Source organism: Ischnura elegans, chromosome 8 (assembly GCF_921293095.1).
Source record: "Ischnura elegans chromosome 8, ioIscEleg1.1, whole genome shotgun sequence".
Classification (NCBI taxonomy): domain Eukaryota; kingdom Metazoa; phylum Arthropoda; class Insecta; order Odonata; family Coenagrionidae; genus Ischnura; species Ischnura elegans.
The window spans coordinates 2095982-2115230 of NC_060253.1; the positions used below are offsets into that span (position 1 = coordinate 2095982).

At 38.4% G+C, this 19249-nt stretch overlaps 1 protein-coding gene across 3 annotated transcripts in view; it reads right to left on the reverse strand.

Annotated features, from left to right (window-relative positions):
* Nucleotides 1-19249, reverse strand: part of LOC124164566 (VPS35 endosomal protein-sorting factor-like) — a 104417-nt gene that overhangs the window by 50955 nt on the left and 34213 nt on the right. For all 3 annotated transcript variants that reach the window (XM_046541943.1, XM_046541944.1, XM_046541945.1), the window contains exons 5-9: nt 16859-17112; nt 14347-14477; nt 8848-9030; nt 5183-5381; nt 680-870 (exon numbers count right to left, since the gene is read on the reverse strand). In XM_046541943.1, the coding sequence (XP_046397899.1) occupies nt 680-870; nt 5183-5381; nt 8848-9030; nt 14347-14477; nt 16859-17112 (958 nt within the window). The remainder of the gene's footprint in view (nt 1-679; nt 871-5182; nt 5382-8847; nt 9031-14346; nt 14478-16858; nt 17113-19249) is intronic.

A 19249-nucleotide genomic window follows, 5' to 3' on the forward strand; every position in this document is an offset into this window, starting at 1 on the left:
GACTCGCAGTGACTTGCGAGCTCTCTCTATCGTTTGTTAACTTCCTTGTATCAGACTGCTTTAGGAAAAGTTTAATCCACTTGCACTGTTTTAGTTTTATATGTTTTATGAGGAACTGACTTATGTTTATTAGTGACCGTTTTCATGCTATCATGTCATGCCATGATGTCATAAGCATATTAATTAAAAATTTCTATATTGAAATCAAATCTGATGTTTTTTATTTACCGGTAGTGTGCGTTGGAAAAGGGGTAGTCTTATACGGAGAGTATAGCACGAATTATATATTTTAACAAAAAAGTTGGGGGTCGTCTTATACGCCCAGTCGTCTTATACGCCGGAAAATACGGTAATAATTTCGTCTTTATTTTTCAAGCGAATTTAGGACAACATTGTCCTCTCTTACAATTAACTTGATTGACAATCACAGACATCCATGCATCCATGATGGTGGACAATCCACCCGGTCGGGATTCGAACCCGCGACCTCTAGGTTAGCAGTCGGAGACATCACCCCAGTGCCACCGAGGCCGGAAAGATGTGAATGGTAGAGAGGATGGGAGGCAGCTGAGCTCTACGAGTGCATAGGAGATTTTAAGCACAAAATCATTTCGTCCGTACTTGAAAAAAATCTCCCAAGCAAGAACATTCAGAAAGAGTGGATGAAAGAGAGGTTCACCTATTTTGAATGTCCTTGCACCTCTCCAGTGCATTGTTTAGAGCTTTCTCTTCGGCATCGCCACCTCGACAGCTCGCGTCATTGGCCACTCCTTGCAGGATCCACTCAAGGGAGGGCGAGTAAAGGGTCAGATAGGTGCCGACCTCAACTCGCTGACTCTCCAGCTGGCCTTTCACTCCTCGGCTGAACAACTGCAAGTCATTCAAAATTACAAAAAACAAAATTAACTTTTATAATAATCTTACTCCATACAATGAAATCTCTCACTTACGGACACTAACAGTCCTTGAGAATGCGTCCATCAGTGAGAGGGATGCCAGAGGTGACCCAAAGGAAACCTCATTTTTTACAATTTATTTTACTCCACAAATATTATAGTGTAGGAATTTATGGCAGCGGAATGAAATTTTTTCACGGCTTGGAACATAGGCTTTTGCAGCGAGACGCATTGTTGTCCCTGGCAGACTACATTCACCGTCATCTGATGGGTCATGCCCCCCTCACTGCCTTTTGTCCCCCTCGTGCCTTCTCTAACGACTGTCGGCGGAAGAATGGTGGAGTTACCTAAAAAGTTGCATTGTTTTACATTGTTATAAGTATAGGAGACTGTTTTGTTGCAAAAAGCAGAATACATAGATGGGACCATTAAGAAAGATGTTTAGAGACAACTATATGTATGTTTTCTTGCCCTAGTTTGCATATTTTGCACTTCCTTTCACCGAATTGCAGTCAGATTTCAAATGGTAGAGTAAATTTTCACAGTTGAAACGCTAGTGATAAAAACGATGTCATTTATCACACCCAAGTCTAGTGAAGTAGTCCCAATCAGGGTCCCAGGAACCATAGCCACTTGTTATATGAAAAATAAGCTTCCTTTAGCTCGTGAAGTGCTGAAGGTGTTCTATCACCTCCACTTAACCCTGAAACAAGGAGTGAGAGCAAATGCAAGACTAACGATGAGGTCCTTGGTCCCATTCTGGACTATTTATTATGTCAAGAATTTCATTTATTCAAGAAATACATGGAATAGAGAAAATAGAAGCACTGTGCAGTGAGCTGTTAAAACTCAAGAGAAATTCTCCTAGGCAACCAATGCAGCAGCTTAAGAATGGTATGCAGTTAAAAAAAAAAAATGGCTTGTTTGTTAGATATTGCCACCCTAAATGCTCTAGAAGTAATGCAAAATGACGAGGACAGAGTGCTATTGAAAATACAAAGGCAACTGCAATATAAGTACTTCAAAAAAACTCAAGCTATCACTTACAGAGAGAGAGAGAAGGCAGCTTGGACAGCTCCTCGAGTAGAGAAGAAGAGGAGATATGACCAGTATTGCAAGAAGTCTGAATTAAAGAGTAAACAGGAAGTTAGGCTATAAAAATAAATTGCAAAACTAAAGAGCCTCATACAACTAAATCTCTATGGATTTATTTTTTATGCAATGACATTGTTGGTAATGATAAATTATTCTTTTAAGAAATGACGATATTTCCTCTATGACCAATGTTTTCTTTAATCTGCATGGCTGTAATTTGTATAAAAGTTTGTTGTGAAGTACAGTGTCGAAAGCTTTCTTAAAATCTAGAAATAGTGCATCAACTTGTCTTTTCGATTCACCAGATTTTATGACGTCGTGAAGAAAGAGCGCGAGCTGTGTTTCGCAGGATCTACCTTTTCAGAATCCATGCTGACTGCCATGGAGAAAGTTACGATTGTCCAAGGAAGTCATGATATTGCTAACGACGATATGCTAACTATCTTGCCTATAATCGATGTTAATGAGATTGGACAATAGTTGCCTGGGTCATGCCTGTTACCCTTTTTGAATATCGGTGTAACGCTTGCAATTTTCCAGTCTAGCGGTAACTTCCCTTCGGAGAGTGACTTCTTGAATATGATCTCTAAGTAAGGTGCGATCTGTAGAGCTACCTCCTTGATGACACGCGCGGGTATTCCCTCCGGACCCGGAGATTTACTATTCTTAATCGATTTTAGTTGTTTAGTTATTCCATCCCATCGTATAGAGATTTCTTCCATCAGTTCCTAAGTACATATATGGAATGTCTAAATTGAATTCGGTATCGTCAGTAGTGTATACACTTTCGAAGTGGGAATTTAACGTGTTAGCTTTGTTAATATTTTCGGTGACAAGTTTACTATCTTCATATACGGTTGAAAAAAATGTTGCAGTAAGAGGGGTTACTGGCTTCTAAAGGAAATTTTTACTCATTCGTTGAATCAAGTAAATTAAATATTATCTTGCATATTACGTCATTATATAAATGGTTCTATAAATCTCATGGCCGATTGATGAAAGGAAAACAACATTACTGATTCCAAAACTCACCGCCACTGCCACCACTGAGTGTGGGGTCGATTGAAATTGTTCATTGAGTAGTGGAGATTAGAGAACATTATTAAATCATTTTCAGTTGATTCTACAAGTGTAAATACAGGTAACTAGATGTTTTCATATGTTTTGGAAGCTCGGTTTTGTGAGTACGGTTTTTTACGAGAATCTCATTTTTGCGAGTGATAATCTTTGTACTGCCAAATGTTTTACATGCAAAATAAATCAGATTTTGCGAGGTCAAAAAGTTCCTTTTGCTGAGTACGCTCTGTTTTACAACAGATATTTCACGAGGGCGATGCACCACTGAGCAAGCATCAACTATTATGCTTTGTATTCTCTGTTTATTAAACAGAAAATACCAGATGTGTGTCAGATCTACAACACCTAAAGCCAGTTACACCCACGCATTTATTCGATTTTCGGCCCTGAGTATGCTCCGCACGCTCCTATTTTGGGTTCTTCTTTTAGGCTCTTAGTTTCCTAGGTGCCGTTATTAGTGGGAGGGGAATGGGAGGAAGATGACAGTGGGAGATGTGTTAATGTTTGAATATATTTGCCATCGCATAAAATGAAACAAAGCCTTACACTGCTCTAATAATTAAAATTCATCCCTTTCACTTTGTTTTCTTTGGTGATTCCTAATTTCCCAGGTAATTATCGATATTCATATTGTACGAGCCCTGGAGATGGCAGTACTTAAGCATAGCACGAAAAATGTCATGGTGCACAGGGTGCCTTCACAGATCAGTGCTGCGTTGTCACCGTGGCTAGCAAGCCAATCAGAGCCTGTCTTTGATATTGTCATGTCGCCAGCTCGCAGCATCGTCGTGGAAAAATCTGGCTGTGTGTCTGCTTGAAAGGCGGCAGTATGCCGGCGATTTAGAATAGGTGTTTTGTTAATGGGAAACTTAGGTGTACATATATGCTGGAGTGGCTCTAATGGGATTCATGACTGCTATTATTTCCATTAATCACAATTATTTTGAAGTTTCACCACCATTGTGTTTACAAGCTCTTGTATAGAAACAAAAATAAAAAATAAGCTGAAATAATAAAAAATAAGCAACACCCTAGCGTGGGCTTGCTATTTCATGAGGTTATAGCCAATCAAAAGCTCTACTCGGAATATATTCGAAAACTGGAAGCGACTACCAATTTCTCAAGGAAAATCTTTGTAACCCTAGAACTATGAAGGCAAATGGCAAAGCCGTTTCCTCTTGTAGGACAGCGCAACTGTCCTTGGGGTCCCAACGCAAGCACACTCCGGGCTGCAAGTGCGTGGTAGAAATAAAGTCAATTGGCACATAGTCTGGTCACCCATCTAGGAAGGACACAAAACGCCTTAGACATCTAATGCACCAACGCTCTGCTCCTTTTATCACAGCTTTCGTCTTCTTTTCTGCTCCCTTGGAAAAACCTAGGAAACAAAAACCAATACAGAAGGATCCCTTCACTCAACCAGCAAATAACTACGGATGGCCAGATTGGATACATCAGATCCAAATATCCACCTATGTTGCCCTTCACTGGATGCGTTGGATCCAAAGTCGTAGCACGCATCGAATCTGGATGCAAAATTTTAAATTAAAGCTTCAGTGAATGCAAAACCCCATAAGAGTGGAAAGAGTTCCAATTCTCTCTTTGCATGCACCAATACACTGCTATGCTTGTCCTACTCATGTACCATATTGTTTAAAAGCTCTCGCATGGATTACGTAATAGAATTTCAGCCGTAATTGAAAATTTTAAGGCAAAATATGACAGGTATATGGCGTGAAACTTCCTAAGAGATTGAACAACCATAGTGGAAAATTGACTACATTTGGGGAAATGTGCTTGAGGAAAAATTTGAAAATGTGTATGACAGTCAAAATAGCATTCCTTTTACTTCAAGTACCCTGAAGAAACTTGAATAATTCCTTAATTTCACAACAGGCAGTTAAAAAAGCACTTGGATATGAAAATTTCGGCAGCTCCAACACCTGAAATCTAGGATCTGATCTGCATTTGTCCATCCCTACTAATAAGCCATATTTAGTTCAGCCTACACCTCTTACTTCACAAATAATTGGAATTAGTATACTCAACTCCTGCAATGCAAAGGCCTATTTGAGAGATTTCATTTCAGGGGTAGGAACTTGGAAAATATTTACCTGATTATATGAGCCTATGAAGTCATAGAAGTTTTCCCTCAGGTATGCATGAGTATCCGGACCCAATATTGCCGGGGGATGAACCTGCATCAGTTGTGGTCCCACACGACAAAGATAACAGCGCGCATAGGCTGCCACCAGAGGATCGCCAATGCCTCGAATCATTCGTGTCAGCCTCAACAGGGCCTCAGAGAACTCACTACCAAGGTAACAGATAATGCAATTTACATATAATGAACATGCTTCAACACATAATACTGCAAAACATTAATGAGAATGACACTGATGGAGGGGATAGGAGATACATAGGAAATAAATATGCATTCCCGACTCATTGGCCTAAAAGCACACCATTAACAATGTTCTCAGCACTAATCCTAAAGTTAAAATTTCCTTGGTTCAGTGGGTGTGTTATGTTTCCAACACAAAAGAATAATACCACACCCATTATCAACTTATGAATTACGAATAAATAAGAAGTCCCAAAAATGTCTTATTCTTCAGAAAAGTCCTAGGGCATCGAAAAAGTGTCACAAAAGAGTTATTTAAAATGTCTTATTTGATGAACTTGGTGAAGTCTAATATTTAAAAGCACAAAAGTCCCACTCAAACAAAAAATCAAAACACTCTTTCCACGCTCTTATGATTGTACACGCAACACCTAAAGGGTTTTGACATGACATACGTTGATCATCTTATATTCACCATTAACTAGATACAGTAGAACCTCGGTTATGCAAAGATTGCTGTGTGCGTGCTGATTGCCGTGCTTTGGACATCCAATTTACACAGGATTGAATGGTAATTTTTGCTCAGACCCGCAATACTTCTGGGAGTTAACCCCATACTTGGCCCCCCCCCCCCCATTCCAATCCTGGATACGCTACAGGGTGGTAAAATGAATTCCCTGAAAACTGCTGTTAATGATCCAGCTTTTTTCGAAAATTGGCTTTTTTGTGAACATTTAGTATAACCATTCCGAAATTGATTCAGTATAACAGCCGTGCGAAACGCTTGGTTCCAGAAATGCTAGCATTTCGACCAAGACGTTCAACCGTGGGTAATGTTCTTCAGGAATACAAAGTTATGTTTTTCTTAAAGTAACACATCATCTGTGGTGTTGCTTGTGAGTAAATAAGATTATTAAGCTTTGATTTCTTGCCTCCAAATGAGTAATTAAATCCTGGAAACAAACCGGCTCCTATTGAAAAAGATTTCATGCTAAATACCGAAAAAACTCGCATATGAAACTTCCTCACTTATGAAAATTTTTTAATTTTCCGCTGAGAGTTTCATAAGTGAGGTTCTACTGTAATATCATATTTAGAGATGGGTCGAATAGCAGATTTCTCGAATTCGAATATCGAATTCGCATATTAAATCATTGCTCGAATATTCGAATACCTCGAATACTAAACGATAAATGCTGGAATGTTTGACTCGGTTGCATATGCAGCAGGTACTCAAGATTTTGGGGAGTAATTTTGATTTCCTTTAAAGGATTCGAACCGGAATTTAGCTGATTAATGGAATATTTTAATTTTATGGAAACAATTCGGGCTTATAGTTGATTCAACTAACACCTCTTTCAAATATCCTAAGGGGACACCACCACCTCTCGAAAAAATGATTGCATGCCATCTCGGCTTTTACACTGCTACAATGGATTTCTGTCTGATGTACATATTTTTATCTACCAAACTCCATTTATGCAGCACGCCGATCTGATACTCGACTTCATACAACTTCTTATTTTCAACAGGTAGCTCGCTTTACCCTCACTCCTATTGTCAAGTGCTAGCGGACAATCCGAGGCGTTTTGCAAAATACACGCGCTTCTCCACCGGATTTCTTCAATTATTTTCAGTCCATCTTTGGAAGTTCTCACGAGATAACCAGATGAATTCGAATTGCTAACAGGGAGAAACCAAATATCCTGAGAAAATATCCCTTCGACTGTGACAATAGAGATTTATAGCATAACTCATAATTGTAACTTGATGTATGTTTTCGAAAAAAATACGGCATCAACTTCCGAGGAGCTCAGTTGCGAGGATATCGAGTTTCGCCAGAATGCCAAGTCTCCATCGTATTTGGACATTAGTTTCTTTGCGTAAAATGCTTAAATAAACTCAGAATTACGTCGTGTTTGGTCTTATTCTTTTTGAAATCATGCGAACATTACTAATATTTCAATCCAATAAAGGTGTAACATCAATTGACGAAAGTCATTCTTAGACACCTTTTGTGCTAATAGATGACTCATGCAGCGGTTGACCTCCACAGAAATGGGGGACTTCGAAGCTGGTAGGGAAAAAAAAGGTCAGTGGGGGAGAAAAGGGAGGGCCCGAAACACGTTTCTATTGTTCTTGCGTAACTTGGTATTTTTTCGAAGCAAAGGTCTTTGTAATATGATCCCTGCACGAGCTGTGACCTTTTTTTATTTCGAAGAAGAGGAAAGCCTCAGAGGGGGGGCTAGTGCTGAATGGATGGGGATACCGGATCTTGGGAAATGCGCTAATGTAAGTATCCCACGGTACTCACCCAGCAGTTGACCTCCAGAAATGGGGAACTTTGAAGCAGGTAGGCAGAAAAAGGTCAGTGGGTGAGAAAAGGGGGGAGGGCGTGAAACACGTTTTTATTGTTCTCGTAACTCAATATTTTTTTTTGAAGCTAAGGTCTTCGTAATGCGATCCCTGCACGAGCAGGGACTTTTTGTTTGATTTCGGAGAAGAGGAAAGCGTCAGAGTGGGTGAGGCGAGTGCTGAATGGAGGGGTATAGCGGATCGTGGGAAATCCCCTAAGGTTGCTATCCCACGGCACTGAGGTTCTCCTGGTGGGGGGAATCGGGTATTTTCGGATTTTTTCACCCGACCATTTTCGGTTCCCTCGTCGAACTCTTTTCACCGCTCAAATCCAAGAATTTGATGTAATTCGTCAACTTGCGTAAAACAGTGCTGCGAGCACTAAATGACTACAGTTCTCTACATTTTTCCGAGTCGACTACCAACGACGTGCGTGCGACAGTGTATGACGCAAAATTCAAAGTATTCGAGGAGGTACTTTTCGCATAACTATTCGAGATCTCGAATGTCGAATACTTTCTAGTATTCGAGGTATTCGATTATTCGCGGATACTATTTGCACATCCCTAATCATATTTCATCACTTGTGTATGCATGTCAAAGATAATATAAAAGATCTCACTACCAATGCTCAAGTGCACGGACACTCCACTCGCCATAGTGGAGATGTACATATGTACTGCCACGCCACGGCAATGTACAATAAGAGCCCTTTTCACATGGCTATCAAGGTTTATAATGCTCTGCCGTCAACCATAAAAAAAGCTTCTACAAGGGCAATTTTCAAATCTAATCTTAAACTCTTTCTAGTCAACAAAGGCTATTATAGCACAACTCAGTTTCTAGAGGAATCTGCCTACCACAGAAGTGTCTGATTCTGACTTTGATTGTGTATGTATTTATTTTTGTGCATGACATGTCCTATATTTTACAATGTAAAGTCCTGGGACCAATAAAATTATTATTATTATTATTATTCCAATTTGGAGGAAAGCAGATAACATCATAGCCTATGCATAGATTCATTTACCATAAAAATATATAAGTATAAAATAAATTCTCACAGCATTCCTTGATTACCTTGAAGTAAGAAAGGCATATGATTTCAAAATTGCCATCTCAACGTAAAGCCTTGGCACCAATTCCCTAATGGAAGCAATTTTGTAGAACCAATTCTTACAAGTCTCCTTAGCCATTTCGGGCACTAAGTCAGGGGTGAGGGCAGTCAGGTGGCAGCCTCCTCCTGTCTGTGCAAATCCGTCACTGCAAAACAACAACACTGTCATGAGAAATTCTCAGACCTAAAAATAAAATTATGTCAAATGATCTAATCAATGATAAAGACATTCATTAATTAAAGTTGCATTCTCTGGCTGTACAGGTTTCCAAAATGGATTTGGTTTAATCATGACAGATGGGTAGCTTGTACTTTCTTGCTCCTGCAGATACCTTTTCAGTTCCAAGCATTGGTTATTAACTCTGGTTATTAATTGAGTGTTCAATTTTCATGTTCGAATTTTTAAAGCTAATCATGATTTTCTTTACTGTATTAAATTAGAAGTACACCCATGACTTGCTTAGTGCAAAGGAGCTTAAGGTTGGAAGGTGATATTTGGTGGAACTTGTTCACAGGAAACATAATGAAGATACACTTTTTGTAATTGTAAGTTGGCAATTTTTTATTTAATTCAAAACCAAAATTTATTGACAAGGACCAAAGCGGTGTGTATAAATTGTATTGCAATATGCCTGATTGTAATTCTGTGTATATTGGTCAGACCGGACGTGCCATAAAAACTAGGGCAAATGAACATATGAAGTAAACATAATGAAAATACACTTTTGTATGTTCCACAAGAGTTTTTAATACCGACCCAGGTTTCGGCAGTACACACTGTCATTATCAACGTGTATCATTATCAAAAGTGTATCTCAGTGTGTACTGCCGAAACCTGGGTCGGTATTAAAAACTCTTGTGGAACATACAAAAGTGTATTTTCATTATGTTTCCCGCGAACAAGTTCCACCAAATATCGCCTTCCAACCTTAAGCTGAACATATGAAGTGTTGGGTAAGAGGCGATTCAACCTCTAATTTTGCCAAACATCTGTTAGACTGCAACCATAGCAGTGATTTCAATGTCAAGGTTCTCCACAATGTGTGTAAAGGTAAAACGATGGATTTTCTTGAGCAGTTAGAAATTTTAAGAGCATGTCGAAACAAAAATGTAAGGGTGGTTAACGACCTTTTGTACCCCTCACACTCCTCCCCTTTATCATCAGTCCTGCTGGACTCGGCAAGTAAACCCACTGACCTTGAGGAAACTATTCCTCGTTAGCTTTTCCCCTCCCACCATCACCACCTCCTCCCTGTCTTAACCCCCCTCTCCCTAAGGTATATATAAGCTTGCAAAATTTTTTGTATATTCACCTTGATAATGACAGTGTGTACTGCCGAAACCTGGGTCAGTATTAAAAACTCTTGTGGAACATACAAAAGTGTATCTTCATTATGTTTCCTAGTGCAAAGAACGCACTCCTTGGGGTCTTTGCGCTAATCGAATTCGCATCACTTGAGACCATTTTAACATGGGGAAAATAGGAATGTGTTTCTGGTAGCATAGGTGTTGAGCATCGAATTTCCTTTCAACCACACATTATTACATATATACATAGCCTTGGAAAATCTTATTTATAAAAACATTTATATGTAGTTTAAAATATCTTTAAAGATAGTTGCTACACATTCAAAGACTTTTTTCTCATTAAAAAAAATTCGCACGCACTTTTGAAATTCCCTCTTAGTGTGTGAGTGGGCTAACCTCTAGGAAAAATCATCCATCCCCTCAGGGTTCGTTATGTATTGCCAGCAAGTGACAACTTTTAAAACCAGTCTAAAAACAATTCTTGTGTCACCCATCCAGGCCCTTTTGTTGCTCTTCCAAATGTCAGACAAATGCCACTTTGAATACCGTTTCATTTCACACAAAGTTTGTGAATGATAAATCATAATTGGCTTGGATTGGAAGACAGGCCTGAGGCATTAGCACCATGCAGCAATGCCATACGATCTTTTAATTCCTTGAAACCTGACGCACGTTTTTCTTCCCTGAAAATAAATGAACTAGATAGCATTCTCTTCAAAAACAATCCCGACATTAAAAAAGAGTTGGGGGAAAGGAGCCACTCTCAATCACAGCTTGGAATTCATCAGAAAATGTTGAGGCGACTGCGCTATCAGCACTTGCAGATTCACCTGATATTGCAGCACTAAAAACGTTTAAAATTTTGCTGCTTAAAATTCTGTAACCATCCAGAGCTTCCACTAAATGTCTCAGAGCAATCACCACCCTCATCTTCTTTTTGGATTCAAATAAAGCCACAATTTTTGCCCACATAACAGCGTATGATGGAGGAACATTATTTGATTATTTATTTTAAATCCAGGTAATTAGAAGTCTTTCCATTTTTTTCCAGCAGTGAACTTTGCATGTGTGTTGACCATTTGGCTGAAGTTGGTGTGGCTGATGTCACCGATGTTTTAACTTTGTCTTTATTCAGATTAAAGTGTAGTGAGGACTGTCGCTGTTGTAAGCTTAAACTTAAATGGAATTTTGCTTTGATGCACTCCATTTTCAAAGCTATTGATCACTTTCAATTTCTCTTCTAGGTTTATGCTTTTTCTTGGCAACTTCTATATTTTTCTATACACATTCCTGTTTCTTGCCATTGCTCACTTGGTTTTCACTCCATATTGCTCCATCTAAATCACCTCCTACTGCTGAACAACTGCCGCTGTGTTTCCTTCAAGAGATGCAGTGGGCCTATGACTGCTGGGAAGGAATGAAGCCACTTTAAAGAAAAGCATACTTTGACTTTTAACTAAAGGCATATTCTGTTGCTTTGGCCACACCAGCCAGCTGTCAGTTTGTTAATTTAAGAGGTGGCAACCCCAACACTGGTCCTTACCACAGGGGTGCCTATATCCCACCTTGTAAAAACTAAGCTGTTAAAATTTCATGCATCATAATGTGGAGTAAAAATATATTATTATTATTTCCCGGAGAAAATGATGTAAAAACGGCATCATTCTCCCGTGATTCATCATGTACATGTTTTAAAAGGACAGATCAAGTTAAGTAATTTCTTCTTTCTCACTGCTAACTTGGAGAATATGATGATATCTCTGAGTATATCATTTGGTTGTTTTAAAACATCAAAACTTTATTTAACATAAATCACGGAAAATGCCTTATGCATTCTTTCTTGGAATGAAACCATATTGATCATAATATCGATTGATGTATCGATATTGATATGAAGATTAATAATGCACTTAAATATTACAACAAGCACATTTTTTATATTTTACAGTTGAAATTTAAATTAAAAAATTTGTCCAATGTAGTCAACTCTCTATTTCTTGTGCAGACATCAAGTATTTTTGCGTTAAGCTTCGTGTGGAGATCCTAAGCATCGTCTGGTCCTACCTCAACACTAGTCAAGTGATGACGCCTCACATTGAAAAATGTACTTGGATGCATTTCACTCGTAGAAAGAGAGATGCATGATGAAAGTAAGAAGGTCAATGGCTGATAATAATAAAATAACTAATGAATTTGAAGGTTTAAGATGGTACCTTCAGAAGATACATTGTAAGGAGAGAGAGGAGAGAGGAAATAACTTGTGGGTTGCTTCGTAGCAAATAATTGACTGTACTATCCAGGGAAGTGCCATCATTTAAAATGTACTAACCAAATAGTTTTACCCATATTTTGTTCGTATGGTACTGAGAGAAATCACTGTGTAAAGGACGAAAACTTGCTAAAGTGGAACGTACTAACAAAGTTCCACTATATCTGATGATTTTAGGCTTAACTTACAAGGGGAGACCACGAAACTTGCTCTGCCTTTTTCAATACCATATTTTTAATGGCCTTCGGAATGGTGAACACATCCCTGGACTAGTAGTGGTTCCGTTGAATGGGCCTTTGTTTGGCCGTAATTAATTAATTTACATGAGGTACTTTTCACAAGCTGTGTATAGTTTTATAATATCGCACCACTCAGACCACCACTCTTATGAGAACACATGCCATTAAAGGCTCGCGGTGAACAACAACATGCGTATAGACAGAATTAATAAGGACACAAACAATTATAAAATGCCATATTTCTCGAACACTTGCAATTCACTTTACTTCAAAGGGAGTTTACTTACACAGTACCAATGTGCTAAAAGAGCCATTCCAAAATATAATGTCAATTCATAAATAGGATGAAATAAAAGTTGATGACCCTGGACCAGTCGTGCTGGGATAAAAAATACGTCAATCTTCAAAAACCAAGGATTTCAACATCGCACGTACATTCTGAGCTATAATGGTCTCGTGTATTCCTACAATGTATTTTGACTGTCTATATTGCGAGTTTTCAAAGTTCGAGGTATTGTAGCTAATTTTTTTAGAATAGCAAGAGGAACCCGTCACATGTGGCGTATAAATTACGCTGTGCGACCGGCTGTGTATCACCTGTGTACCTTTATATCTGTATCACCTATAAATGTACAAGATTTAACTAATTTCTACAAATAAAGATTAATTTTAACAAAAATCGAGTGTTATCATATATGCACATAACATGGGCAAAATACGCCATTCGCCCGGTTGTGTAGAGATAACAATCGTGCCCGCTAGAGGGTTAAAAGCAACAATTACACCAAATGTGTCTTGTGCTCGCCGCTTCCCAAAATCTTCCGTAGCCCTTCCAATATAATAACAAGAGGCCCACCAACAAATGTCATTTCTTCGAAAAAAAAAAAAAGCCACTGTTAAAGCCCCCCGTTAATCTTTCAGTATATTTTTGAGGAGAGTAGCATATGGAGCCTTCACTTCTCCACGTTGGAATTGGCACTGCTTAAATACCTAAATGCCATTATGACGATAAAAAATTAGTCTCATGTCTATGCTTGTTACAACTAAAATTAATGAAAAAGTTGACGCAGTATGATCACAATGAAGACAACAAAATATTTAGACTTTATGAAGCCCCGAACCCTGGTCCCCTGGGTGGTAGCATTAAACGCTACCACCACCCCACCTGACCCGTCTGCTGAGTGGTGCGATATTATGAAGAATAGGCGGCTTATGAAAAGTGCCTCATGTAAATTAATTAATTACAGCCAAACCAAGGTCCATTCCACGGAACCACAACTAGTTCAGGGATGTGTTCACCATTCCGAAGGCCATTAAAAATACGGCATTGAAAAAGGCGGAGTAAGTTTCGTGGTCTCCCCTTGTTAGTGCAACCTTTCCATTACGGAAAATTGAGATGAATAAAGTTTGTTAGATTCACTAATATATGTATTTGAAAAAGCACAACCTGGGTTTCATAACATACTTGCCAGATGACCAAGACGGCCTAACAATGTAACTATGTTATGAAATTCGGGTATTGCTTTTTCAAGCATGTGCCTGAATCTGATAAAGTTTATTCTGCCATTTTCCATAAAATACATGAAAATACAATTGAAGGAGAAACTGATTAACACTTATTTCAAAGATGAGCACATGTATCTCACCCAGACGTGCCAGCCTTGGAGCGCAGACGATCGTAGACAAGAGATCCAAAACCATCCAAGATGTCAGTTATAAGAACAAATTTGCTGGGATAGAAGTTAATACCACTGGTGTCTACAAGGAGCTTGGAACACTGTCAAAATAAATAAAGAGAGATAAAATTATGGCTGCCATCAAATTATGGCCTTATAACATGAGTTTTTGAATATATTTAAACTGAATTCACCAATTCAACATGTGCTCACATAACACAGAATCAGTCACATAATGCACATCAGTTAAAGGAGGCTTTTACAAACAGAAATTATTTGACCAAAACCAAGAGAATTAACAAACAACTGCCAATGGGTTACTCTATTGGCAGTAGAAATGAAGATAATGAGGAGCAAGGATAATGCACAGAATTCTGCATGTGGATGAGGAATGGATGACATAAAGGTACAAGAAAGATGAAAAGAGAAAATGAAGTGTTCAGCATGGAGGGTAAGTACAGAGGAACCCCAATCTATCGTTCCCGCATTCATCGTGTGAAGATCGCGTTCACGTTGTATAATTTTCCCACATCCATCGTTTGACAAAAATGAGACGAAGTGTTTACCATGTGTCATTTATGGCTAATGAGGACAGGCACACAGATTGAATCTTCCCCAGGAGATGAAACTACCATAGGGAGAAACTCAGCGCCGTGGGATAGTAACATTAGCGCATTTCCCAAGATCCACTATCCCCCTCCATTCAGCACTCGCTTCCCCCACTCCGACACTTTCCTCTTCTTCGAAATAAAAAAAAGGTCCCAGCTCGCGCAGGGATCGTATTTCTAAGACCTTAGCTTCAAAAAAATATCAAGTTACACGAGAACAATAAAAACGTGTTTCACCCCTTTTTCTCACCCATTGACCTTTTTCGGCCTACCTGCTTCAAAGTTCCCAGTTTCTGGAGGTCAACTGCTGGATGAATCACCTATTAGCCCAAAAGGTGTTTAACAATGACTTTCAGCAATTGGTATTGTACTTTCATTAGATTGAAATATTAGTAATATGCTCATTATTCAAAAAAGAATGAAACCAAACAACATATTTCTGACATTATTTAAGCAAGAAAGTAGTTGGAAAAATACGATGGAGACTTAGCTTTCTGGCAAAACTTGTTATCTCCACAGCTGAGCTTCTTAGTAGTTCATGCAGCATTTTTTTCCAAAAACAAGATATCAGGTTATGTTTTACGAGTTATACTCTAAGTCTCACTTGTCAGAGTTACTGACAAAGGGATATCTTCTCTGGATATTTAGTTTCTCCCTAATAGCAATCCAAATTCATTACCTCATCTGGCACTATGCTACTTAGGAAAGAGTGAGTAAGTTGCCTTCTCTTTAAGACAAAATTATCATGGCGCAGTCATATATATGATAAGAAAACTTTATTTAAAACGATTATACACATGTAGAAGACAATGCCATCTTATGATATTAAACAGTTACAATTGTGGTTTTGCAATGTTTGGTGATACAGGGGACCCGCAAGGGCATAGGGGGCCCCGTGCCCCCCATCTGCATACGCCACTGAAGAGGCCTTGTTGATATTGTACAATCTCCACCCCAATTAGAGTTGGGTTTGCCCAATAAACAAGTTTTTATGCTATTTCACATTTCAATTGTGACTCAGTTTTACTCAGTTTACAATTAGGATTGCCCACTTCGTTGGTGCAGACCTCCACGTTCAACCTTTCAACCTTTGCTCAAGTGTCTGTGTCTAAAAAACTAAAGTGTAAGAAAATAATGTCCTGTCATTGCATTGGCATCATACGAGAGATAAAATGTCATACAGAGTAGAAGGTCATTTAAGTCCTTGTCTGGGAGTCAAAATCAATAATTACGTTAGTTTTACCAACTAGGTATTTAAATTAGGCCTGACAGGACAGGAGTGATGGTTTTTTAAAAACGGCTTTCACTGTTTTTTAATAGACTGTGACATGGCACCGTTACGTATTGTCATTATTAGGTATGTCATATTATCATGCATGCATTGGTAAACTCAGGCAAAGTAATACTCCTATCTACTCTTATAGAATCTAGGTCCCTGTGACGTCACGTGGAGTGGCATCGCATGGGCACCAATCTGGCCTTTTTCAAATGAGTTTAAAATTGACCATTGACATTCATCTAAACTAGGATTTCTAAAACCAAATAATTTGTACATGTAGTATGCATACATCAATGGTGGGTAATGAATCGCAAATAAATGCCTTTCGTTTTCTTTGATGAAGGAAACTACCCTATTCTTTGTTTGTTCTTTTACGTGTTGTCTTTCTGAAATGCATGTGATTGAACATGGGGTGTGTAATTTGAAAATTCCTGGTTGTATGAGAACATTAAGTGGACAAAATTTTGTAAGACGGACGTCTTCAAGTAGTTCCTGAGTTGGACGCATTCAGATGCCAATCAGCTTTGCATTAATTTTTTCCGCAACTGCCAAAGCAAGTGAACAAGACAGATGGAATTGAGAGAGAAACACACACCTGGATGGCAATTTTCAGGGCACGAACACGTTGGTCTTGGCTCCATGCAAGCTGCAGCTCACGGCCAAGTTGTGCGATGCGTGCCATGTACTCCCCTTGGCTGAGCCCGCCATGAACTTCCCGCGCAACGCCTTCCTCCAGCTCATCCAGCTGCTCCAAGCGATTGCGCACTTTGTCACCCATGCTGCCACTGCCGATGGCGTGAGATGATGATGGCGGAACACTTGAAGGGGACCCCACTCCAGATGAAGCTCCTGCAAACATTGTTTACCACACACGCACCACATTGAGATTCGGAGGTCAGCAGAGGACAATTGAAGGTTGACTTTGAGCAGACATTGAGGCAACTTTTTCATTGAATTCGCACTAAGACGATTGAAATGGAGAACCTGCACAATTTTTTGAAATATGTAATGGCAAAACAATATTTATGGCATGACAACTCCAAATGAAAATTAACACACACAAATATTTCACACTCATCCAGCAATCACATTTTTATAAGTCACATTTCAGATCTTGCACAGAGACCAATGGTTGCCACCTACCTCATACATATAGTGACATAAGTATACGTTGCCACGACAGGAGTGAGGACAGCTCCTGCAATCTTACTTTGCATTTGATACATGCAAGAGTCACCGTCTTTGAGAAGTAAACCTAAAGTATTGCAATTGCGTTCAGCCAATTGGCAGTGAAACAGTCACGTTCAATTCAAAAAGGATATGTAGTCAAGTACTACAAGTACAAGGGTACATAAAATTGGTTCGCTTTCTGAAATTTGGTAAAAAAATTTCATTAATTACCAAGCCTGCTACAATCCAAATGAAAGTGTTCTAGCTAGGGATGAAATGGAACTAAAGTCGGTAATAACAAATTCAGCCAATACAGTTATAGTTCTGGTGTTGATGAGATCCCTGGTAATGTAATATACCTCAGCTATGATATGATTAAGTCTCCACTTCTTTATTTAGTTGATGAATCACTGAGACTTGGCATTTTCCCAAACTCACTCAAAGTATCTAAGATTGTGCCTTCTTACAAAAACAATGGTAATATAGATGATTTGAATAGCTATAGGCCAATTGCCCTGCAAAACTCATTTGCTAGAATTTTTGAAAAAATTGTCTATTCTAGATTTGTTTCGTTACTATCCAGCAATCAACATGGGTTTACAAAATGAAAATCCACCGTTACTGCTATTACACAAGCAACTGACAAAATACTAGCTTCTATTGATAAGAAAAATGAAACAATGGCATTTTTCTATGATTTTACCAAGGCATTTGAGCTAGTAAATCATGAACATCTATTGCTTAAACTCTACAGATTGGGCATTAGAGTAGTTCCACATCAGTGGATTAAATCATATTTGCACAATAGATCTCAGGCAGTAACTATAAAATCTGATGGAGCTAAATATAATTTTACTTCTAGTATTTCAACAGTGGGTATTCCTCAAGGATCAACTTTATCTGTGGATGACAAAATGTCCTGGAATGAGCACATCACATACATCAGCAGCAAACTCAGTTCCACATGTTACTTACTAAGGCAGCTCAGTTCCACTGTGGAAAGAAAAACTTTGCTAAAATTATATTATAGTGCCTTCTATTCTCATGTAACCTATAGTGTAATTTTTTGGGGATCCACTCATCATTCTATTAAAATTTTTCGTTCACAAAAACGTGCCATGAGAATCATTGCACATGAAGGTTACAAATCTCCCAGCAGAACAATATTCATTGACATGCTTATCCTCACGACTCCGTGTGTATATATGTATATTGTTAAGCATTATGTATGTTAAGAACAACCTGAAAAATTATACTTTGAATAGTAATGTAAATAGTCATTATACAAAATCTCATAGTGATATACATCATAATTTTGTACGAACAAATGTTGCTAAAAGGCGTCCCAGAGAAATGGGCATAAATTTTTTTAATAAGTTGCCTGCTGAGCTCAAAAATGTTAATGATGATACTTTATTAAAAAATAAGTTGAAAAAACTCTTATTAAGAAAAATGTATTATTCAGTTGAGGAATATCTAGATGATGCTCTTTAACATTTTAATGTAAATATTAGTGATGGGTCGATTCCAGAATTTTATCGATTCCGATCCCGATTCTGAGATTTCGATTCCGATTCTACCGATACCAATCCCATCGATTCTGATGCCATAGGCTCCAAGAAAAATATCACTTAATTCCAGGCAACAAGAAAACCACTTTAAAAAATATTACTCTGTGAAAGAGTCAGTTGAAAAAAGCATCTTTCATATCATCACTATGTAATTAAAATATTATAGCTAAATTTCAAAACGGAACATACCTGAAAAGTGTTGTTACATGATAGGTATTACTTTAGAAAATTAGCACTCATGTTTA